This window comes from Xylocopa sonorina, chromosome 2 (genome assembly GCF_050948175.1).
Source record: "Xylocopa sonorina isolate GNS202 chromosome 2, iyXylSono1_principal, whole genome shotgun sequence".
Classification (NCBI taxonomy): Eukaryota; Metazoa; Arthropoda; class Insecta; order Hymenoptera; family Apidae; genus Xylocopa; species Xylocopa sonorina.
Window position 1 is genome coordinate 13,106,009 of NC_135194.1, and position 24,364 is coordinate 13,130,372.

At 53.0% G+C, this 24,364-nt stretch overlaps 1 protein-coding gene across 1 annotated transcript in view; it reads right to left on the minus strand.

Moving 5' to 3' along the window:
• Dscam1 (Down syndrome cell adhesion molecule 1) overlaps positions 1-24,364 on the minus strand; it is a 56,758-nt gene that overhangs the window by 16,080 nt on the left and 16,314 nt on the right. The window contains exons 7-12 of the mRNA XM_076910327.1: positions 24,154-24,303; positions 11,764-11,887; positions 7,605-8,041; positions 7,254-7,510; positions 6,847-7,159; positions 2,548-2,865 (exon numbers count right to left, since the gene is read on the minus strand). Coding sequence (XP_076766442.1) covers positions 2,548-2,865; positions 6,847-7,159; positions 7,254-7,510; positions 7,605-8,041; positions 11,764-11,887; positions 24,154-24,303 — 1,599 coding nt within the window. The remainder of the gene's footprint in view (positions 1-2,547; positions 2,866-6,846; positions 7,160-7,253; positions 7,511-7,604; positions 8,042-11,763; positions 11,888-24,153; positions 24,304-24,364) is intronic.

A 24,364-nucleotide genomic window follows, 5' to 3' on the forward strand; every position in this document is an offset into this window, starting at 1 on the left:
TACGACGTCACTAGTCTGTAAATTCGCAGCATCGGTTTCGAGGATGCTTCGCCGCGTCACCAGGCCGGCTATTTCGGAGATCAGCAGAGGAACAACAGGTCGATAATCCCTGACACATTTTGCTCGTGAAACAGCGTCGAGGAATTCGATCGATGGGCCTAATCGCCACGATTTTTCTATAAAGTGCGACACTCGACTTAACGAACCTCCTCTCCTCTTCGACGTGGATGTTAAGAGAGGAAGAAAACGGGGATAAGGATGATGGACTGTTGCGTGCATGCATGAAACGTGATTAGAAAACAGAGAAAGAGCGAGAGACAGAGAGAGAGAGAGAGAGAGAATACTATAGAAGGGAACGGGAGTAGCGAGAATACCGTTCACGGCGAGAGATGCGGTATAACTCGTCCCACCGGCTGCGTTGCTGACAGAACACGTGTACTCTCCCGCGTGCGTCGCTGTCACGGCGTCGATCGTCAGCACGCTGACACGTTTGCTGGTGTTTACTATCGATATGTCATAATGGTTACGAGAAATCGGCTGGCCGTTCAGGGCCCACTCGATTTGGACCGGATGGTCCCCTTTCAGTACCGTACACGTTGCTGTGACGGTGTCCCCCCAATTCGCTGGTCCCTCTCCGATCACGAATGGCACGATTTCCGGTGCAACTGCGGTCAACAATATAGCAGAGTGAACAGAATGAGAGAACGAGACCGACCTTTCACCCGCGAATGCGCCGAGCGATGACCATCGGTATCTTAATGAAAAACGTCGCGTCGCGATCGCAAAAGAAATCCCGGTCGATGGGATCGGGGTAGGATGTGATTGATGTCGGAGACGCGAACGGGACGCGGTGGAAAGCTGTCTGGTTGAGTATCGCGCATGCATCGAGAGACTAAAGCAAACCGTGGGGGATAAGGAAGACGTATTGTACCATTCACGGCCAAAGTCGCGGTGAAACTCGTTCCACCGGCGGCGTTGCTGGCCATGCAGGTATATTCCCCGGCGTGACTCGCCGTCACAGCGTCTATCGTCAGCAAACTGACTCGCCTGCTGGTCGCGATCGATATATCGGGGTAATCGTGAGAGATCGGTTCGCCGTTCAGAGCCCATTCGATCTGAATCGGGGAGTCACCCTTCAACATGGTGCAGGTTGCGGTGACCGTGTCTCCCCAGTTAGCTGGTTTCTCACTGATCACGAACGGAGCTATCTCTGGGGCAACTAGGACGAACAAACAAACCGTAATTGTCTAATTGTCTCTCCGTCTATTGACCTTGGAAAATGACCAGACGACCACTCGATCGACCAACGCGCGACCACTTGTATCGGTCGCCTGGACGGTTCTAATGAAATTTTTCTAAGGCTGTTCGCGGTTGGGTTCGTTCGAGAAAGATATTCCAAGCCTTGACCACCGACACCGCGACTAGAGACAACGAGGAGACAGTGACGATAGAGAAGGAGTGCAAAGAGGGAGATATCGGAGAACGTCTCTTCTTCCTCGTCGAGGAAAGTAAGTACCATTGACAGCCAGGCTAGCTGAATGACTGGTCGCTCCGGCCTTGTTGGACGCCGAACACGTGTACTCCCCAGCGTGTCTCGCGGCGACAGACTCGATGCTGAGGATGCTATTCTTTTTCGTGGTCGCCAGAATGTTAATATCCGAACGATCCCGTCCGATTGGTTCGCCGTTCAGGGCCCACGTGATCTCGATCGGTAAATCGCCCTTGAGGATGGCGCAGACCACGGAAATCGAGTCGCCCCAGTTCGCTGGCTCCTCGGTGATCGCGAACGGAGCTATCTGCGGCGCGACTGTAACCCATTACGCGAACGCTTTGCCAGTTTCTGTCCTTCGTGGAAGAACGAACGAACCTAACACGGTCCCTTCGGTTACGTCGGCCCCTGACGATACGTACGAGATGACGGAAACGGTGTGTACGTGGGATATCACGATGAACCAGAGGATTATAAATGAGGATGAAATTGAAGGTGTCTGTTCACGATCGTGTCTACTGTAGATACCATTCACTGTCAACTCCGCCGAATAGCTGGTGGCGCCGGCTGCGTTCGAGGCTACGCACGTATACGTTCCCGCGTGACTCGGACTGGCCGAATCGATGGACAGCAGGCTGTTCCTTTTCGTGGTAGTCACGGATATCCGATGACTCTCGTCGATGGGCATAGCGTTCAACGCCCAGCTGATCTCGAGCGGGGAATCGCCGTTGACCACCGTGCAGACAGCCGACACGGAGTCGCCCCAGTTCACGGCCCTGTCGGCCATTTCGAACGGGGCAATGCGCGGCGATACTGTCGACGTGATAACAACGCTAGATGGATGGAGTCGACGAACGCGTCTATATACACGGTGAATCGTTTCGAATGGGAAAACTTGTACGACGATGCGAAGAGAAGAATGACCGGTTTTTTTTCTTTTTTTTTTTTTTTTTTACCTCCACCCTCGGTAGCATACCCCCGGTGTATTAGAAACGGCTGACCACCAACCACCCAATCGGTTCACCCGATCGCACCCATAAAGCTGACCAAAAGCGTACCGTTCACTGATAAAACCGACGTGAGCGTAGCGGATCCGGCTGCGTTGGTCGCGGTGCACGAGTACTCGCCCGCGTGTCTTGCGGCTACCGAGTCTATCGTCAGGGTGCTGATCCGTTTACTACTTCTGGTGACGACGATGTCAGGAATGTCGTAACTGTGGTCACCGGACGCGCGTCCGACATCGATAGGCCGACCGTTCAGCGACCACACGATCCTCACCGGCAGATCGCCTTTGATCACGGCGCACTGAACGGTGGCCATCTCGCCCGCGTTAGCGGCCTCGTCACCGAACGTGAAAGGCGCCAACTGTGGCCCGACTGGAAGTTCGAAAACAGCTCTTGAATCACGCGCAGGAGCTCCCGGAGTGTGTCACAAGCCGCGAGAGAAAGGACGATCGCGGACGACGCGCTGGAGCTTGTTCGAGCTCTGTTCACCGTCCGGATTATCGTCGTGGGACGTAGTCTAGAGCGTAGGCTACGAGGGATTCAGACGGGGTGGCAGGGACAGGGTTGTAAAGAAAGAAACGATACAAATAACTGTAATTAAGCAATACGGAAAGAAACGAAAGTGACACGGGCCATCGTGTTCGCTGGACGCGCGGTGGATGGGCCGTGTCCCCTTACCTGCCGTCGTCTCTGGCGATAATCTTACCTTCCCTTCTCTACGCGAGGCTCGACATACGTTCGCGCACCGTTCGATCATCGGCACGACGACGGCAGTTGCCTTCTGATTAAACATTATTACACTATGAAGATTACTGCGGGAGACAAGAAATTACGAGATAGAATACTGAACGTGTACTGAAAGCGATTGAGAAACGCGCCGACCGATTCGACCGTTACCTACTGCTGGGATGGAACGTGATCGGAAAAAAAAGTTTCGGAGAGTGTGCAAGTTCGCCAAATCGACTATTAGTTTCGCTCTTCGAGTTCGTCGAGTTCGTGGACGACGGCACTTCGCCAAGAGGAATGGCCCGCATTCGACCGAAACTTTTTGTCCGCTCCTCCACGTTACGATCGATCATCCACCTACCCCTCCGTGGCCCCTTCCTTCCACCCGCTTCTGCCCAAACCCTTCGAATGGTCGGCGCGCTCTTTAACAGCGCCGTTTACCATCGCAAAGTTATAATAAATTCGTATAGTCGAGGGGGATACCGTTGACCGATAGCACTACGGCGTGGCTGTCGGATCCGGCGGCATTAGACGCGATGCACTTGTATCTCCCAGCATGCCTCGCCGCCACACTGTCGATGCTCAAGAAGCTGACCCTCTTATTAGTTATGATATTAATGTCCGGTCTGCTCGAGTCTATCGGGGTGTCGTCGAACGTCCACGTCAAATTCACCGGGAAGTCGCCTTTGACGATCGTGCAAGATACCGACAGCATCTCGCCGGAGTTTAGAGGATCGTCGCCGAAAGAGAACTGGAGGATCTGTGGCGCGACTGCGTGTGCGACGCGGCAGCATTGGAGGGAAAGTGGCCGGCGTGAGAATCAGGGCAAAGAGTCAGAATTGGATCGGGGGGGTGGAAAATAACGCGTTACGTTCGAGATCCCGTGTTGGCGAGAGGATCCGCTCGCAGCCGCGTACTCACAGATCCGAGCGTCGATTGCGAACCCCCGCGAGGGGGTGGTTTCATTCTGATGCTTGCTTAAAGGAAGACGGAGGGGAAGATGGTGTTCGTAGAGGTTTGAGGGATAAGTAGAGAGATGCGAGACGTTGCGTTTGTTAAGTTACGTGCGAGGGGGTCGTACGCATGTACCGTTTACGTTTAGCTGAGAGGTGTGGGTCGTGGCGCCAGCACGGTTCGACGCGGAACAAGTGTACTCCCCGGCGTGTCTCGCTGCGACCGATTCGATAGTTAGGACGCTGTTTTTCCTGTTCGTGCTCGCTACGACTACGTCGGATCCGTGGTGGCTGTCGATCGGAGTCCCGTTAAACGCCCAGGATATCTCGAGGGGCTGATCGCCCTTGGCCACGGAGCAAGTGACCGAGACTAGCTCGCCCCAGCTGGCTGGCTCGTCGCCGAAGGTGAAGGGTAGTATTTGCGGGGCGACTGGAAACAACGACTAGAAGAGTCGAAGCGAGGAGGAACGAGTGTCGATTCACGAGTGTACGTACGACGACGCTTCTCTACCGTCGTCCCTGAGTGTGTGTTTCGAACGATGATGGGGTTGGTATGGCGGTGAAGATAGCACTGACACGCGACTAGGAAATAGGCACGATGATGGAGGTTGATTATGGAAGTTTTAGGACTAGAAGTGGGGGTTGGTTTGTGACGGTGAAAGCAGACGCTAGGAAAGGTGGCGAAGGTTCAGGCGGAAATCGTACCGTTCACCGTTAAGGTTGCCGATCGGCTGACGGAACCGGCGAGATTCGATGCGGAGCAGGCGTACTCTCCGGCGTGCCTCGCAGAGACACCGTCGATGCTAAGGGTGCTCAGATGTTTGTTGATTCTGATGGTAGTGATACTAGCGTCTCTTGACGTGTCGATCGGGACGCCATTGAACGCCCACGATATATCCATGGGCATGTCGCCCTTCAAGATCGAGCAAGGTACGGACACGGAGTCCCCCGAGTTGGCGACCTCGGCATTGAATGCGATCGGCAGAAGCTGCGGGCCAACTGAAGTCATCGTGCAATTAGAATTCGAGTTCTCATTCGCGTGCTCTGTACGTCTGTCCTGGGACATCCGGGTCTCTCTCGATAGCGAACGTTTCGATCGGGGGAATGTCTTTGGGGGTATCTCGACGATGCAGGAGTTTCATAGGCCGGGATTGAAAACGAGGACTTTTCGCTACGGTGCTCTTTTGCCAGTGGATTGGTGCATCAAAACGAAACGAAAGAGAAAAATGTAAGAAACAAAAAAAAAAAAAGAAGAAATATATAAAAAAAAAAGTCAAGAAAGTGTATACATCTCTCTAGGAACGGATGATTGTTCCCGAACCATTAACGGTGAGCGTGGTCGAGTGGGACGCGGTTCCAGCCGCGTTTTCAGCGGTGCAAACGTACTCCCCCGCGTGTCTCGCGGTGATGACTGAGATCATGAGATTGCTAACGCGATCCGCGACCTTCTTCGCAAGTACGCCAGAGGAACCGCCCATCTCTTCTCCGGGATAGCTCCAACGTATGTTCAATGGCAGGTCACCGGTCGGTACGATACACTGCAGGTTCGCGAACTCTCCGGCGTTCATTGGTTGCTTCACGAACGAGATCTGCTGTATCGTGGGCGGCACTGAGGGTGGAGGATCGATGTATGGACGTGTGATGACAGGTCGCGAGCGTATGTACGTGAGCGTGTACGTGTCGTACGTCACGTGTACTGACGTGTGAACGTCGATGGGTTGGCTGCGTTTCGTGAGAGACTTCCGCTCTTCTTATTTCGTCGCGAGAAAGCTTGACCGTGCGAAAGAAAAGAAAATTGAGAAGCAAAAGGGGACGATTCGCGCGAACGCGGCCAACCCATTGGCTGTTAATACAGGTATATGTATGTTCAGAGACACGGCACTCCGGTGGAGCAGCGGTTGCTACGAATGGTGGACGCGCGAAGAGAGAACAATTCTGACAAGAATGCACCAGATTTCTTACGGTCGATCGTCGGCCACCGCCATACCAACATCCAACATTCCAACGAAAGCGCTCGTCCCTCTTTTCGAGACGTTCCCATTCTACACGATGCGATCGAAAGTGTTTTTTTTTTTTTTTTTTTTTCGTCAATAACTGCTATTGCGGGATCGTCGTCCGTGTGTGCGTGTCCGCGTCCGTATCCGTTTTGCGACAACTCGGTGAACAACGCGATTCACCGGACTTTCCCGCGACACTACAGTTACGGTTCCCACGATTTATTCGGCCAAGACGTTACTGGACGTAATTCGGCGCTATCGACACCGTCGTTACGTGCCAAGGTTCGCTGAAAGAGTCGTTATTAGACCTGTAAAACAATATTCCGAACGCTATCGCGCAACGTTCGTCGAATCGTCCAACACCTGAACACCTGTAAAGAATGTTTTACGCAGCATTCGATTCACGGTACGGCAACGCGAGTAACTCGATAATAATTCTATACGTGATCTTCGTTAATAGAACCAATTAGAAAATCTTCACTCTCTAATCAATCGTTAACGCATCTTCCACAATTGAAATATTCAACCGAAAGTTTGATCTGTGCGAAAGAAAATCTAATGATTCTATCGAATTTTCAATTATCCAATCGGAATTAAGTATACTCGCGCGATATGCCTCGATAAACGATTTCGCGGGGTCGATGCTAAGGGCGGGTAAAAGGAAACTTCGAACTTACCCATCACTTGAACTTCCAACGTTCCTCTAGCGCTGTATCCTTGGGCGTTGCGTGCGACACAGGTGTACGTAGCCTGATCGCTCATTCTCTCGACGTTCTCGATGATAAGCGTGCCATTGGGGAAGACCTTCTGTTTCCTGTTGATCGGCAATACTCTCGTGTCCCGCTCCCACACGATGCTTTCGATCGGATATCCGGCGACCGGGCATGTCACGCGAAGAGTCTCGCCAGCGACGATAGCTTTCTTGTCCATGTGGCGGATGAAGGGCAGACCGTAGACATTGAGACGGGCTGAGTGTTCCGCGGATCCAACCTGTAATCAGAAGATTGTCCCGTCGTTATTGCTCGTTCTCCGTTATTCCCCGCGGTCCCTTGACGAGGCGAGAGTAGAAAGGAATTCTGCTTGCCTTTGAAGCAGCGATACATTTGTAGAGTCCACCGTCGTTCGTGCGAATGCTGGAGATGTTCAGATGAGAAACCACGTCGCCGTTCACAGTCACGTATTGTCCTACTTGAAGCCTCTCGGTGTTCGACAGCCGTTTTCCATCGAGTTCCCAGGTGATCTCAGGGGTCGGATTTCCGCTGGCTACACATTTCAGGAACATGCTCGGTCCGGGTTGAAGGGTCTCCTCAGCGAATGCCTGACGGATCTGCGGGGGTTCGACTGTGGATGTAAAAATATTTGGACGTTAAACCGACCAGCTGAAAATTTCGTCTTTCAAGTTGTAAAAAAAAAAGGAAAGCTCCTCGATACTTACATCGTCCACCAAGTTTCAGTTCAGCGGTTGCCTGGGCGCTTTCTTGATCATTTCTAACGAAGCATTGGTACATTCCCTTGTCCTCTTTCTTGACGCTTTCGATTCTGAGCACGGGTTCCTCGAGTCCAAGTGGTTTGCCATCCTTCAACCAGGAGATAGTCTTGATAGGGTTTCCTCTGACGTTGCAACTGAAGGTAGCCGGTCTGCCAAAGTCGATCGTCTGCGTGCTGGGCTCGATTTCCGCGGCCAATGGCGCCGTAACGGTCAATACAGTCTCCACGCTTTCGCCACCGACAGAGTTGTTCACGATGCACAGATACTTGCCAGAATCCTCGACGCGAGCCTCACGGATGATCAGGGTGCCGCTAACCTGGCGAACGCGATCGTTCAGCTGGACCGGTTGACGACGGGAGGAGCCTTCGATGAACTTGTACCATCTGGAACGAGAGAGTGAAAAGGGGGATTGTCTTTTGCGAGTCGGCTGCCGTGGATCGATTTTCACGCGATGCGAAAAAGCGTTCGTGAAACGAGGCGAATAGAAACAGAAACGGTTTCTCGTCTCGAGATTGAGATGTTCGATCCGTGGTCACGGGAGAGTCACGCGATCGCGTGACCATTGGGCAGGATACGCGTTACGAATACCCGAGGGACCCGAGTCGACGTGTCACGCAGATGTTTCTGTTCGGCTCGTCTCGCGTAGCTTTCAGTTTCCACGTTCCATGTACATATAGGCAGGGCTTTGGGCGTCTCTGGGCTTCTGTCTCTACTGCCGGCTCATTAGCGCGTGTCCCGCTACGACACGAGTACGCAAACTTAATGAAAAAGAGAAGCTTCAGAACAGCAGCTGGAGCGTAAATAGGCGGTCGTGAAGCAGAGCAGGTCGGGCGGGAGAAACGGAGGGATGAAGGCTGGCAGCGACAAGTTCGTTACGGGCGAGAAACAAAAAGTGCGCAGGAGAAGCACCGCTTTTCGTGAACCCGTGGACACACGCCGGTTGTCGGTGAACGGGACGCGGTACCTAAACCGTGGTACCTAAGGGAGAAAGTGAGAAGGCGATCGTCGACGAGAACGTAACGTAGCGACCAACACGCCACTATCGTCGTTGACTTTCGATCGTTGCCACGTGCTGCGATCGCAGCTTGCCGAGCGATTCGTGGTGTCGAGGACGATCACTGGGATACGAGGGAACCAGGACGAGAGAACGCAACAGAGGAGAAAAGAAACCAATCGATCGACTTGAAATCAAGAGAAAATCATTCGAGAATGGATACGGGTCGTGGTGAAAAGGTCAGACTTGCCGAAATCAAAATAAGCGTGCACACTTCCATGTGTGCGACAAAGAATATACAGCGATTCTCAGGAAGTTAGGGGGGCTGGAATGAAAGTGGGAGGCGGTGATAAATTGTGCGACACGACACGTGTGACAATTATTGTGCAACTGGACAAATGCGCGACACAGTACACGAACACGACGACTAGTAATCCTGGCGAGAGTGAGAGAAAGAGGGGGGTGTAAAGGGTTTTCGGGGGGGTAAGTGAAAAAACACGAACGGATGAATGGAGGCACGTAGGTGGCGAGGACTTACCAGCCAGATATCGTGGGACTTATTGGAGGTGTGCAGGTGCAGGGCAACATTGTTCACCCCATTGATCGGGTGACACCCTCTCGGACCCACCCGGATCAGCACCGAGGTTACAGAAGGAGAAGAGGGCCCGCATCCTTTCCGTCACCTATGATACTCGTGGGGTTGCGCCACGGGGCTCCAGTTGGCACTGAAAACCAACACGTCCGATTGGCCCCGGATATGGGATACACAGTTTTCATTTTTTTTTTTTTGTTTCCTTTTCCTCTTTATTTGCACTTTTTTAATGAAACTTGTTTTCTTATTTCCTTTTAATTATATACAAGCCACGAATCACGTTCAGCTTAAATCGAGAACAAAATGCGACACGTTCAAGTTGAACGAGACGAGTTGTGGCGCGAGCAAATCACGTCGCAGAGAAATCGGTTCTTACGATAAAAGCTGCCCTATATATCGTTCTTCTTCTCTAATCTGCGCTCTCTTGCCGTCTTTCTATAGATCGTTCACGAGAGAAGCGGGCGTTTGGATCTTGGATTATCGCTGCGCATGCTTTTGCCCACTCACTTTTTCCCTTGCCTCTCTCTCTCTCTCCATTGTTCTTTCTCGACTTTTCTCTTTTACCCCACCACTCGAGGGCTACCTTTGTCCTCGTTTCACCTGTCTTTCATGATTCACGGCAATTCGTTCTGTTTGCCCGTTCGTCTCTTTCGCTCGTTTCTTATCCGTCTCAATGTTTCTTTCCGGCTCTTGTCGAACGTCCGACATCTCGATGGCATTTTGCGGTACCGCCACCCGACACGGGGTAGAGGGTAAGGATGGAACGCTTCGAAAATAGGATCCGTGCTCTGCGGAGCAAGACCAAACGACCAAACACAAAAAGAAAAAAAAGAGAAGCTATACGGAATTTGTGTGTACCTAGAGATCGGGGCAGGAAAGCCTTGTGCCGCACACGCCAGCGCCAGAGACTCGCCCTCTACCCCGCGGTACTTATTAAGGCCGTCTCCAGTCCCTTTTGGGGCAGTACGACCGGACGGTTCTGGAAGGATATCATTCATTGCCCAGAATAACTAACTCGTGTCCCCCATTCGTTTCATTCTTTTCTACATTTATTCGTAAGTGGTCTCCGTTAACAAATCGGTCAATCAAATTGAAACGATCTCGTCGAGAAAAAGGCATCTTGCGCGTATCGATTCTCTTAACGGAACGTTCGATCGAACCTCTGTGCATTATTTATCGTCAATTTATCAATTGAAAAACACCAATCAATCGGCGCACACATGAGACCCTCTTCTCGCGAGAAATCAAACACGCAGTTACATACCTCATCCTCCTCCCCGACGGTTAGTACCTTGAGTGGACCACGCATTAACATCGCATGCTACTTACCTGGCAACGAACTCGCTGTCCCTCCGTTCGATTATGATCGTGCCTTTCGCGAAACGTACGGCTATCAACTGATTTGACTCATCGACGACGACGACGACAACTTTGGAAACCAGCGGGAGACTAGGGGGATGAACGTCTACCTTGTCACGGGTACGGGGAATCCCTGAAGCGAGTGATACAACGCGATATCCTGACCTCTAGCAGCCAAAACCACCTCCCTTTCGAATTTCTTGCCCGAACTGCGCGGGGCTATCTTGTTCGTGCCCTCTGTAACGCGATCAACGTCTGTTCTCGAGAATGGGACGGGAGTACCTTGTCACTGGGACAGGAAATCCCTGAGTCGAGCAGTCCAGAGCCACCACCATCGTCCTTGGGACGTCGACGAGTTTGCCACCCTCGTAACGTTCGCCAGCGATACGCGGCTTGACGTTGCCTGTCGGCTCTGAAAGCGGCAAGAACGCGACTGAACCCGCCTCGCGGTCCCGATCTCCGTCGAAGCGAAACAACGGGAGGAAATGATGGAGAAAATGGCCGTGTAAGTACCCGAGCAGGGTCGCCACCGCCTGGAGCGTGTCTCAGATCCCCTCGTTTACGTTCTTACGCGTACCTGAACGTGGGGGCTGGAAAGCCTTGAACAGGACACGGCAGACCCACCACTAGACCGACTAGGATGTCCCTCTTCAGCCCGTTCACATCCTTGTCCCGCACGTTCGGACGCACGCTACCCCGTGGCTCTGCAACGATCGAGGATTGGGGGTGCGTCGCTCGTCGTCGAACGCGTCGTCGATGCACGGCACGCGATCGCGTCTCGATGAGAGCGACGAGAAACGTGAAGATAAAGATTGATCGACGCAGGCGAGAAAGAGAGGGGCACGTCGACGATCTCCCGTGATGCTCACCTGTACAAAGGCGAGGGACTGGCCTGTGCCTCGCACAGTAACGTCAACGCTTGGCCCTCGGTTTTTGTCATCCCGTCGAATTTCGATCTAGGCGGCAACCGAGGAGGACTACTTCCGACTGGCTCTAGAAAGCAAAACGAGGAAAGATTCAGCAGCCCAGCCGCCAGCCAGGAGCAATCGATATCTTCACGTTTTACTCGAGCGGCCCGCAGTCCACCGCCCCTTATCGCGAGAAAAACGGGCAAGAATATTCACGAAATTCCTCTCCTCTGCTCGTGCGAGCGTGTGTACCTGAAGATTGGCAGAGGGTGCGCCTGGGCCTGGCACAACATCGCTGTGGCCTTGCCCGCGGGTAAAGAGAAGACCGTTATTTTAGCTGTGGGTGGCACTTTGGGCGCCGCGCCGCTCACTGGCTCTGGATATAAAGAAAGGAGAAATCGGGCGTACATCGCTTAACGGAAACGGTGGTAAATACCTATAAGCTGGAAGAGGGTGACCCTGCGCTGGGCAAAGCATCGTTACCGGGGTGGCCACGTAGCTGACGAGGACGTCGTACTTGGCAGTGGACGCGACTCTAGGCTTGGCACCGTTTACAGGCTCTACAGAAGTGCCAAATTAATGGAAACGGTGAATGGAGTACGAACGGAGGCCGAGTTCACTGACCTAAACGTGGGAGCAGGGAACGCCTGGGCGTCGCACAGCAAGCTGAGCTCGGCGCCACTTGCCACCTCGAAGGAGTCGGACTTTGCAGACTTCGGGAACTTGGGCGACACTCGACCCGCCGGCTCTGACATTTGCAAAACGTAGACACGTTAAATTCTAGGTTTCCATCGAAGCGAATGTGCGCCCCACTTGAACGTGCCACCGCTGTCCCTTACTCTCGAAACGTGGGAGACTCTCGGGTGAAAGGAGAACGTCCCACATAGGGTGGCGAATCGAGGTTTAAGTAAAAATTACCTGTGAGTTGGAGGTGGCGATGCTTGAGCGGCGCACGTAATCGCCACCGCGGTTTTCGCGGCCCTGAGATAGGTGACGCTTTTCGCGTCGCTCTGAAAGGCTGGCGCCTTGGATCCCACGGGCTCTAGATCAAATAAACGCGCGGGCAAAGTGGTCTAACTGGAGCGGAGATGTGTCATTTACCTGAACGACGGAACTGGGAACCCTTGCGCGGGACAAAGCAACGTCGACGAGGCACCCGCGGCGCGAACAAACGAGTTCACGCGATCGTCGCTCGAGAATTTCGGCCCCTTCGCTCCCATCGGCTCTGGCGGCGTAACAATCGTAGCACACACACACACTCTGTGAGCTCGGAAGTTCTCTCGTCTCAACGGAACGGTGGAAAAGGTCGGGGAAAAGAGCACGTCCGTCACGCGAGAGCGTGGCTCCGGCGAGTGGAAAGGTATTCGTTTATTCGATCAACGAGATGGAATTACAGGTACGATCGATAAGGAGGACAGACTTGTGCTGTGTGACTCGAGTACCTGAACGCTGGTACCGGGTGACCCTGCGCTTGGCACTGCATCGCGAATCCAAACGACGTTTTGGTCTTCTGCCATCGTTTCGCGTCACCGGCCACCGATGGTGCCTTGCTCTGCACCGGTTCTTCGCCAGGGATAATTGAAACGCGTGAAAGAGAGAAGAAACGTAACCGCGATGCTTCACGCGAAACTTGAATACCCTCTCGTAGATAATAGAAGCTACTCGTCGATTGACAATTTACCTGAACGTTGGAACAGGGTAAGCCTGCCCTTGGCAAGGGATCACGATGTGCGTACCGGTGCGTCTCTCCATGAGACTGCCCTTCTCGCCGAGGATCGAGGGCGCCTTGCTACCCACGGGTTCTATCGAGCAAACGCACGCGTCGTTCGTTAAACCAAGCCGCTAAAAACGGTTACCTATAGTTGGGCACGGGATATCCCTGAGCGGGGCACGTCAACACCAGGCTGGACCGCGTGCTGATCTCTTTCCAACCGCGTTTCATTTCGCCGGTCAACGCGGGCGCTTTGCTGCCGATCGGCTCTAACGACACAAAAGGTAACGAAGGACACTCTCGATCGGGCGACGTGCGAAACGGCAGCGGATCGTAAAAAGGGTAGTTTACCTAAAACTGGGCACGGGATAACCCTGCGCCGGGCAGAACAGTACGACCGTCGACTCGCAGGCCCTTTGTTTCCAGCCACCCTTCAAGTCACCTGTCAACGCTGGCGCTTTGCTCCCGACCGGCTCTATTCACAGGCACGCAATTTCAAAAAGGCCACGCAGGCGACACGTTTACGAGCATCGTCTGGTCGTATGGTGTTTACCTAAATGAGGGCACAGGATACCCCTGAGCCGGGCACGAGACAACGGCGCTCGACTCGGCCCTCTTCTTCAGCCAGCCGCCCTTCAACTCGCTGGTGAACGCCGGGGCCTTCGTCCCGATCGGCTCTACGAGAGTTTCACGTCGGGCATGCGGTGGAGAAATTCGTGCGTTCAACAGGTTGCATTAAACGTGTTAGTAAGAACCTTCGACCAAGTGAGAGAGAGAGTACAGACGAGAGAATATGGTGGACATAGACGTAACGAAGAACAGCGGTTTTGATTTAGTCACGACATACAGTGCTGGTTGGTTATTCGAAGGCGCGTAGTCGTTACCGTGTTAACAGCACCACCCGCGGTGTACACATGTAGTCTTACGTTGGAAAAATTGTTACGTTTACCTAAATGAAGGCACGGGATAGCCCTGCGCTGGACAGAATATCACGACATTGGTTACCGCCGCGACTTGCAACATTATTCCTCTAACGATCCCCATCAACGCCGGCGCTTTGCTTCCAACTGGTTCTAATTAGATGCAAAACAAGGAAGCTGTCAGCAAGATAATGCCTGTCAACCAGGCCAACATTCATTGTGTACGATTACGTAATTACTCTGATGGAACAGGGGACCCCCGATTAGACGGGATTAAAGAATCGATACAACGGGAGGGGCATCCGCGGTGAAAGGAGTCGACGAGACCAATCCTGTCTGAACCTGGGGCGGTTTTCTCTCCGCGGTCTTCGATCGAGCCTACCCGCGATCAGCTAGCAAGGGACGCGCCTCTCCTCCCCCCTTTATTCTTCACGGTTTCTCTTCTTCTTTTTCTTCTAATTACTGCTAGAGGCGTTACCTAAAAGCGGGCACTGGATATGCCTGGGCGGGACACGGCAGCACTGCGCTCGATCCTGCTCCTTTTTCCAGCCAAATGCCCTTCACGTCCCCCGTGAACGCCGGTGCTTTGCTGCCGACCGGTTCTAACAATGCACACGCGATGAGCGGGGACAGAATTAATTGTTCCACTTTGAATGACGAGAGAAAAAAATAAAAAGGGGGAGTCCGCATTTGCCGGACAACCGTGGAGGGTTGCGCGGACGTAAAGAAGGCCAAGGCAACGCGTAATGGAAACAATTTGAACCGATAAGTGCTCTTCAGTTTTCAGCGATTGCCGAACAATGCTCCTCGATGAAACCTCCGCGGAGGTCCCTCGCGATTAAATGAACAGCTCGTTTGGCGAAAACGTCACCATGTACGCTCGTTGCGGTAGAATGATCGACGCTCCGCTATGCAGGACGCGATTAGTATACTTTGAGGAAGAAAGAATTACCTAAATGAAGGTACAGGGTACCCTTGCGCGGGGCAGAAGAGCACGAAACTGGTGTCCGCTTTAATCTCCATCCAGCCACCCTTTAAAATGCCGGTGAACGCTGGCGCTTTGCTGCCGACCGGTTCTAATGAATCGCACAAAGACACAGGGCCATGCTGTGAGCTCGATATGCTCTTTGACTAACACCCAGCGGTTAAATTTGACGGTATACCTATAAGTTGGAACTGGGAACCCCTGCGCGGGACAGAACAGGGTGAGATCTTGACCGACGACACGATCGTACCAGGACTTCTTTGCGTCACTCGAGAACTTTGGCTTCCTCGTGGCCACAGGCTCTGTCAAGATTAGCAAAAGCAGGGATGAAGACCGCCTTCGAACCAAGCAGACCGACTATTTTACCGGACTAACTATATCGTCTTACCGAACACGATACACGCGAGGGAATAGGGTTCGCACCTGACCGTCGACACTTAATGGACTTACGGAATCATCGTCCCGTGAACAACCACCGATCTTCTTTAAACCGCTGCGCAAGCCCGTGGAAGCGAGATTAGTCGCGGTCTTCCCTTACAGCGCGAGCCCCTCGCCGAACAGGCGCGAGGAGGTCGCGGGACGACGAGTCATAGCCTATTCAGCGCGATAGTCGATGCCTTTCAATGGGGTAATTTAGTACCTGGTTATGGGAACAGGATGCCCCTGGGCATTGCACGGCATGCTCACTTCCGAGCCCTCTTTGCGAAGGAAGAAGAACGATTTAACGTCTCCCAGAAAGGCGGGCGCTTTTATCCCCATCGGCTCTAAGCAACGGAAATAACGAAGTTAAAATTCATCCACCCTCGGACAGGGTTCCCCTTTTTCTTTCGCCGGCGTTTCTGATTCCACCCGGTTCCAACCTTAGGAAAGAGAACGGAGAGAGAGAGAGAGAGAGAGGCACTCGTCCTGGGTTCGTACGATCCAAGTGAAAAATGTTTCGTACCTATAGATGGGAGTGGGGTGGCCCTGGGCATTGCAGAGGAGACTAACGTCGATGTTTACTCGTCGCAGCAACAGGGAGATTTTCTGGTCCCCGGCAAAAGCTGGAGCCTTGCTCCCGACAGGCTCTAAACAACATTGACCCTCGATTAATTCAGGCACACACCGGCTCTCGTTTTATCGATACGTAACATCGATAGCGGGCTGTCCGTGCACCGATAACCGATAACTAATTCAACCAGCGGCGAGGACGCGGCGTTCTTCACGGGCGCAGGATTTAATCGATACTAGCTGTCGAGCACAGTTGATTTCTTTACCTAGTGGTGGGCACAGGGCTTCCCTGCGCGGCGCAAAAAATGGAGATGGGCTGACCCTCGTATCGTCTGATCGTACGGCTCAGATCGTCGGACGTTAATCTCGGCGACCTTGCTGCGACCGGCTCTGAAATCGATCGCATGGGGAACGCGTGCGGTACGCGTTCGATCCGGCGTCAGTCTCGTACGCGTCCGGATAAGGTAGTCGCATCGAGGAACATTTACCTGGTGGTTGGCACTGGGAATCCCTGTGCGCTGCACGCGAGCACCACGCTCGTGCCCTTGCGCCTCGCGTATTTACTCAGACTGTCGTCGCTGGAGAAGATCGGCGACTTGAATCCGACCGGTTCTACGAAACACACGATCCACTCCGATACCTCCTTTCTCGTACGGTTCTACTCTCGAAGCAACAGTTAGACTGGTCGAATATTCTACGAGATGTTCGTGACCGATTACCTGGTGGTTGGTACCGGGAATCCCTGCGCGCTGCACGCGAGCACCACGCTCGTGCCCTGCCGCCTCGCGTACGCGCTTAGACTGAGATCGTTGGAGAAGATCGGCGACTTGAATCCGACCGGTTCTACGGAAAACAGGGAACAACATTCCCGACAAGAGCGACGAGCGAGAGAAAATCGCGTACTTAACGGTCTATACAGCCTACGACCGAGTAAATCGGGCGCTGCCCTGGTCTCGCGGCCTATGCGCAGGTTAAGCGAGCACGTTAGGAAAAGGCGTGCGATACATCCTGCAGACACGCGAGATTACCTGGTAGTTGGCACCGGGAATCCCTGTGCGCTGCACGCGAGCACCACGCTCGTGCCCTGCCGCCTCGCGTATTTACTAAGGCTATTGTCCGTGGAGAATATGGGCGACTTGAATCCAACAGGTTCTACGGGGAAAAGTATCGCGATAAGCGGCGCAGGAGTCGCGCGCCGTCGAGGAACGACGCGGAACCCGGGGGTGACAAAGTGAAATTGGAATTAACTGAGGCGGCGACGGCGTGAAAGCCGAGGCGCGAGTCGATCGAAACCGACACCGGAACGGGCATCGGGAAATTGTATCGACCGCGAGGCTCGCGCGGCCGTGCGCCCGCGATTAAATATCGTCTCACCTCGAAAGTGGAACAGGGTAACCTTGCACCGGACACATCAAACTCACTGCAACGCTGGTTCTCCCATCCACAAACTCGACTTTACGATTGTACGGTAGTTTTGGCTTTACGCTAGAGGTAGGCTCTGAGGATCACAGAAAAATTCCATTACGACCGGGGTACGGGGTGCGTTTACTGACCGTGTTATGGGGACAGGGAACCCTTGCGCGGGACAGGTCATCGACACCGCGGTGGACCTCGCCGTTGGTCTCACCACCTTTATGTCCGCGTTCGTGAACTTTGGTTTCGCGCTGGACACCGGTTCTGGCCAACAAATCGTTCAACTGTGATCATTCAACTCGAATTGGACGTGTTCTCGCGGGATCCCTGACGCTGGAACTGGGTGTCCCCTCGTATCGAATCCAAGTATCTGGCTAATACTCGCGGACACGCTAGATGATACTTCGACGAGATCAAAGAGCAGCTATTGAAGTACCTGAAGACCGGAACAGGAAACGCCTGGGCTGGGCAGGGTAAAGTCAAAGGCTGCTCGCGGAGCACCGTGTAAGCGGTGTAGGTGCGCGAATTCTCCGTCATCGGGAATTTTGGCTTCGTGCTGGCCACCGGTTCTACGAGAAGAAACTAATCACCGTTTGCTCTGTGCCACTGGGACAGGGACTCCGACAACCATCTCTCTAATTGCCCGTGCCATCAATCGAATCGCGATACCATCAAATCCGCAGGAAAGAACAAGCAAACCACGATCGATCGATCGAACCATTCATACGAGGGACGAGGGAACTGTTCTAGCGTGACACAAAACACGATCGCTGGCTATTCGTCATTTCCAAGGTAGACTGGTTGTTCTAACGTTACCTACCGACACGAGGACAGCTCCAATTTATTATTGGAAGACGAATCGAGAACACAGCGCTCGGTTTACCTGAATGCTGGCACAGGGAATCCTTGAACAGGGCACAGTAGGGTGGTAATGGTACCCTGCATCGTGCTAGGGTTCGTCGATTTCACGTCCAGGGCGGTTAATTTAGGTTTCGAGCTTGACACGGGTTCTGCGGATCACAATCAGACAGGAGTCGATTTTTAGAGAGCCTACGGCGGTCCCTACGCGCTTTCCTCGTGGACTTACTTGAAAAATGGGACAGGATACGCCTGAGCAGGACACTGCAACGTAACGCTCTGCGCTTCCAGGATCTCGAACGTCCTGCTCTTGTCGATCATCGAGAACTTTGGCTTCGCAAAGCCAACCGGTTCTAGAAAAAGGTTCGACTACTTGGAACGGGAATATGAACTCGAAGAAGACTGCTTGCGAATCTGCTGGTCGCTGGAACGCGAACGCCGCCTCGTTCGACCCCGTTCTAGCGGGGACGGGGACTCGTCCGCGGAATCCACGAATTCCATTTCAAGTCCGCTTGACTAATGCATTGGGACAGGGTGAGACTGCGCGCGAGGAACGGACGAGGGAACCGTGAGACGTGTCCCGACTATTTTCACCGCGCCGCGGTGGAAACGGCCCCGGCCCGACGGATATATCGACCTACCTAAACGTGGCGACTGGAAACGCCTGTGCAGGACAAAGCAGCGAGAGGCCCGTGCCTTTCGTTACGCGTAATCCGACGTCGTTCACAGATGGGAACTGTGGCTTGCTGCTCGAGGCGGGTTCTAAAAACAGAACGCGTGACAGCGGTGTAGAGACGGAGAGAGCCGCGTGTGAAGAAGAAGCTAGGAAGAGTGTCTTTGAATATGCTGGAATAGGGACTCCCCTTTGTATTTTCCTACGAAGGGGCGGCTGCCGGCTCTTTTCACCTAAAAGAGCGCGGGCTACGTGCCCGGAAAGAGTTCGCGAGCCTCTCAATAGAATAGGTATATTACCTACATCCATCGGAACGGGTCTAAAGCTCGTCAAGGTTACGAGGAGTGCTCATTGTTCCCGAATCGCGAAAGTTTTGCGCGCTGCGTACCTATAGATGGGGACTGGAAATCCTTGAGCGGGGCACAGGAGGGTCACGCTTTTCAACGAAGAGGCGCTGAATCGCAGAAGATCGCTGGGACCGGACAATTGTGGCCGCGTGCTGGATGCTGGTTCTGAGTGGCGAAAAATGGTTACATCGCTCGCGTGGGATGAGCCAAGACAGAGGGGATGGGGCGTGTTACCTGTACGACGGAACGGGGAACCCTTGGGCAGGACACAGCAACGTCATCGCACCACCGAGTGCCACTTTGAATGTCTGCGAGTCCGCCAACGACGGGAATTTCGGTCGAGTGCTCGCGACGGGCTCTACAGAAGAGAGGAAGAGATATGCGTCGAAGAATGTGTCCGCGGACGCGGTGGAAATTCGCGTCGGCTATCGCGTTCTTTCCCAGCCGCGCGCGGTTCCTTCGATACGGAAGTCGCGTATCGATCTCGCGCGCACCATCGCGACTTTGTGTATACCTGAAGGCTGGAACGGGGAACGCCTGAGCTGGACACATCAGAGTGAGCGGCTGATCGTAGTGGACCGTGTACGTACGCGAGTTCTCCGTCATCGGGAATTTCGGTTTGGTGCTGGCCACCGGTTCTATGGGAAAAGAGCTTCGATAGAGACGCGATCGACGAGTCGAATTAATCGCGCGGAACGCCAGGACAGGGCAACGAACGATCGCGCCTCAGCACGTTTCTCTGTTCGAGACGATGTTAGATCGTGGACGTATCGAGAAGTTATCGAGCGACCTTATCCCACCTATGCGAGGGAACAGGGAATCCTTGGGCAGGGCACAGCAGGGTCAGAGTCTGTTCGAGGCCCGAGATGAATCCACGAGAATTATCCATCGTCGGGAACTTGGGTCGGACGCTCCCCACGGGTTCTGCGAGCAACCCCAAGGGGGCGAACAAATGCGTATAAGAAACAGTGGTAACACGGCGGTGTTCTGTATACACGAGAACGGAGACAGGGAACCCACTGGGGAAATCACGAGGGTACCGAAAGAATCGCGTCAGTCGATACGGGCGCAACGGGAGGAGCAACCCCGTTCCCGAGCATCTGTTGCGCTGTAATTTATAGTTACGCTTTCAAACACGGATTAACGTCGGTTATTTAGCACGGCCACTTCTCCTTTGATCCCGACGGAACAAAGGTGGAGTGTCCTAGAAACTGTGCGACTCGGTGAGGAGCACTCGGTGAGAGAACGGCAGCCTTAGATGCTCGAGGGTGATCTGGTAACTCGAAAACTTTATCAACAGGCACCCCTACCTATAGGACGGAAGGGGGTATCCTTGGGCGGGGCAGAAAAGCGGCAAGCTCCCGTTCGTGTTCGTCGTGAGTCCGATCAAGTTGATCGTACTGGAGAGTTTCGGTCGTTGACTCGCCACGGGCTCTGCAAATCGTGGTCGAACGAAAAGAGAAGAAAGAAAGAAAGAAAGAAAGAAAAAAAAAGAGGAGAAGAATAGAAAAGGGAAAACAGCGAAGTTTTACCACCTTTCGTCGACGTAGCTCGCGGACCCTTCGTCGACTTACTTGTGTACCGGGACAGGGAACCCTTGGGCCGCGCAGAGCAGCGTCACAGAGCCATCTTTCATCGTTCGGAATCCTCTGGTGTCGTCGATCGTCGGGAATTTCGGTCTCACGCTGCCCACAGGCTCTGAACCGTTATCAAATTGAGTTCGCACGACGGGAACCGCGGGCCTGATTGCGCGAGGGATGGGGAACCCCTGGACCGACTCCAACGACCGCGAAAAACTAACGTGGGGTCCGCGAGAGATGTCGGTTCGCCAATTTTTTTTACCCATAGCGTCAGCCTATGCAGGCTCTGATTTGTAGGTCTCCTCGGTTGCGCAACAGCTGTCCTGAGCGACTGTCAACAGGCTTATGTAACGCAGTGTACTCCGTCATAAAAATCTATTGCAGTCACTTAGGCAATTAACGCAATTGATAATCGCACGTCAGAGCCTAGCTTTGGAAGAAGTTAGAACAGAAGAAAGATATCCTGAAAAGTAGTACATCGCTGTCAAACGAGTTCTACGCCAGTTTCACGCGACAGAACCCTTGTCAACACCCCTAGTCTCTGTTCCTCGAAATATTCTGATATTCACTGAAAGCATACCTATGGCTTGGCACTGGAAATCCCTGCGCGGGACATAGAAGAGGCAGCGTTCCATTGGTAACGACCGTCAGACCGTTAATATTGCTCACGGACGGGAATTTCGGCCGGACGCTTCCCACGGGTTCTGCGTACGAGTGTCCAGAGATCGTAAAAAAAGAGACAGGAGACGGTATCGATCGTCGCGAGTCGGGACTTACTTGAACACCAGGGTAGGGTATCCCTGTGCGGGGCAACCGAGGGTCACGGAGCCGTCCTTAATCGTACGGAAGCTCCTGGAGTCGTCGATGGTCGGGAATTTTGGCCTCACGCTGCCAACCGGCTCTGATTATGCAATCAAACAGCAACGCACGCGTTCGAGACACCGACAGAGGGTGAGAAAGCGAGCGAAGACGCGACATTTCGATTTTCCACCGTTCTGAATTGATTCTCTACCTGTTTACGGGAACGGGGAACCCCTGCGCAGGGCATACCAAAGCCTGACTTCCGTTCACCATCGTCCTGAATCCACGTATGTCGTCGGTCGAGGGGATCTTTGGACGGACACTGCCTACTGGTTCTAAAGGACACGCGGAGAAGAATTTCCATGATTCTTATCTGTTCCTATATGAAACGGGGAACCCCTGTGGGAGACAGGACCGTTCCAAGGGCCACCCTTCTTTATTTCCAACGTATTAATGAAGACGAACGATCTATTCGATGCGAGGAGCATTTTTCCCAGCCGAAGTCTATTCGAAAATGGTCAACCGTCGAACATTCCGAACGGCCCACAATTCTCTTTAGTCTTGCCTACACGTCTCGAGGTTCCCTTTCTTTCGATCGTGGCGATGCGTGTATCGGTCATCGGTGATCAGAGATATATCGTACCTAGAGACCGGTACCGGGAATCCTTGGGCAGGGCAGAGGAGCGGTAAATTGCTTTTCGATTCCGTGGAAAGTCCGTTAATGTTGTCCATCGTAGGAAACTTTGGTCGTACGCTCCCCACGGGTTCTGTTTCACAACGAAAAGCGCCTATGACTAGTCGGTAGCCGTTCAAGGCGCGTGGGGCCCCCTGCTCGGTACCCTCCGTCGTCATTGTGACTCTCGTTACTGCATCTCTTGGCCGTCGTTAGTCTAATTGCGCGGTACCACGCGATTCGTCGACTCGCGTCGGAGCCGCGCGTTCGTTCCGACAGGACGACTCGCCTGCCAGCCGTTCACCGATCGCTTCGTTAACGATAGAATGGTTCTGTGCCTAACGGAGCTGTGCGTCCTCTCGTCGTCGGATTGAGAGATGAAACGTGGTGGTTTTGCATCGCGACGCGACTGAGAACCCGCGACACGTGGTGCGCGATGGGAACAAAGAGAGTCGTGAACGAGAACGTGAAAACTGACAGCCGCATTGAGCATCGCATCTATTCCACGTGTTCACTGGCTAGAATCGTTGCGTTTCGTGTGAGATATTAGAGTGACGTTTGACTTACCACGCGAGAGCGAAGGACAGAGCCCGGAGATCGCGTGAGGGCGCCGCAAAGCGTCGGAAGAAAAGTTTACGTTGTTTCGTACAATTTGTTCTCTTTACACTTTTTTTTTTCTCTTGCCTTTTTTTCTTTTCATTGGAAGTATATGTATATTTTGTTCAGATATTCATCGAAACCGATCATGCCAAGAGTCAAATAATGGGCGGGCGGTGGCGCGTGCCCGCAGGGGTACCCTGTCCCAGCATTCAGGTTTGCCAATCAGCCTGATCTTCGTGATCAGTACGTGCATTTCGACGCGAGCTTTCTCTACTTATTTTAATCAATTGAAAAACACGAACTTATTCTAAATTTGTCGATAACGTTAAGGGTACTTTGCGATTTAATTATATACAGTACGTTTGATACTATACGCGTCGATTCGATCAAGCTGATTGGTCCAAAAGATTTCACGTACATCGACGTGACTACGACAGCCGAAGGCAATTGATTTTCCAAGGCGCATCCATTCAATATATTGCTTAATTGCTTAATTGTACCAGGCTGGTTGGACGCTCGAATTGTTTACTCTGGTCTCGTGGAAAATCAATTGCCCCCGGCAGGCAGCAGTTTCGAACCCAGACGAAACTTTCCCGAAAACGCTCCAGCTTCCGCGATAAAAGAGTAATTAGAGCCCGACCTGCAAACACGAATTCGGTATCACGCGTGGCGGCCAACGATTTACATCGCAAAAGGATCCCCGTTTACACGGCTCGCGTGTATCCCCGCGATAAGCTAATTTCGCGGAACTGTACGGTGCGTTATTAGAGCCACGAAAACAAAAAGAACGATAAAATAAAGAGAGAGAATCGCAGAGATTAAATTATTTAATTCAACTTCACTTCGCGAGGAAAACGAGAGTTACTCCGCGTTCTACGCGTCCAGGTTCGAAACTGGAAACACGATTCTGATTGCCGTTTCGTAAAAAAACACACCCGTACAAATGGTTCACGCCCTCCGCGTTCGTAACAACGAAAACCCACCCCGCGTTCCTTTGGAGCCGACGAGAAGTAAAACAGAACAATCGGATCGAATCAGAATCGTGGTCTCGATCAAGATGAAGATGATCGATCGTTGTGCTCGTCACTTACCGGTAATGACGAGGCGTCCCTTGGTAGCAGACAGTCTTGTTTCTCCGGTCAATCTATGCTTGGTGCGGCATTGGTAGGTCTTGTATCCGTCTTCAGGTCCAACGTCGCGAATGTGAAGCTCTCCGGAAGGCAGCACCAGGTATTTTCCATCTGTTTCGGTGACCAAGTCACAGGGGGTAAAAGTACAATGCAACAGATTAATTCACGGCTC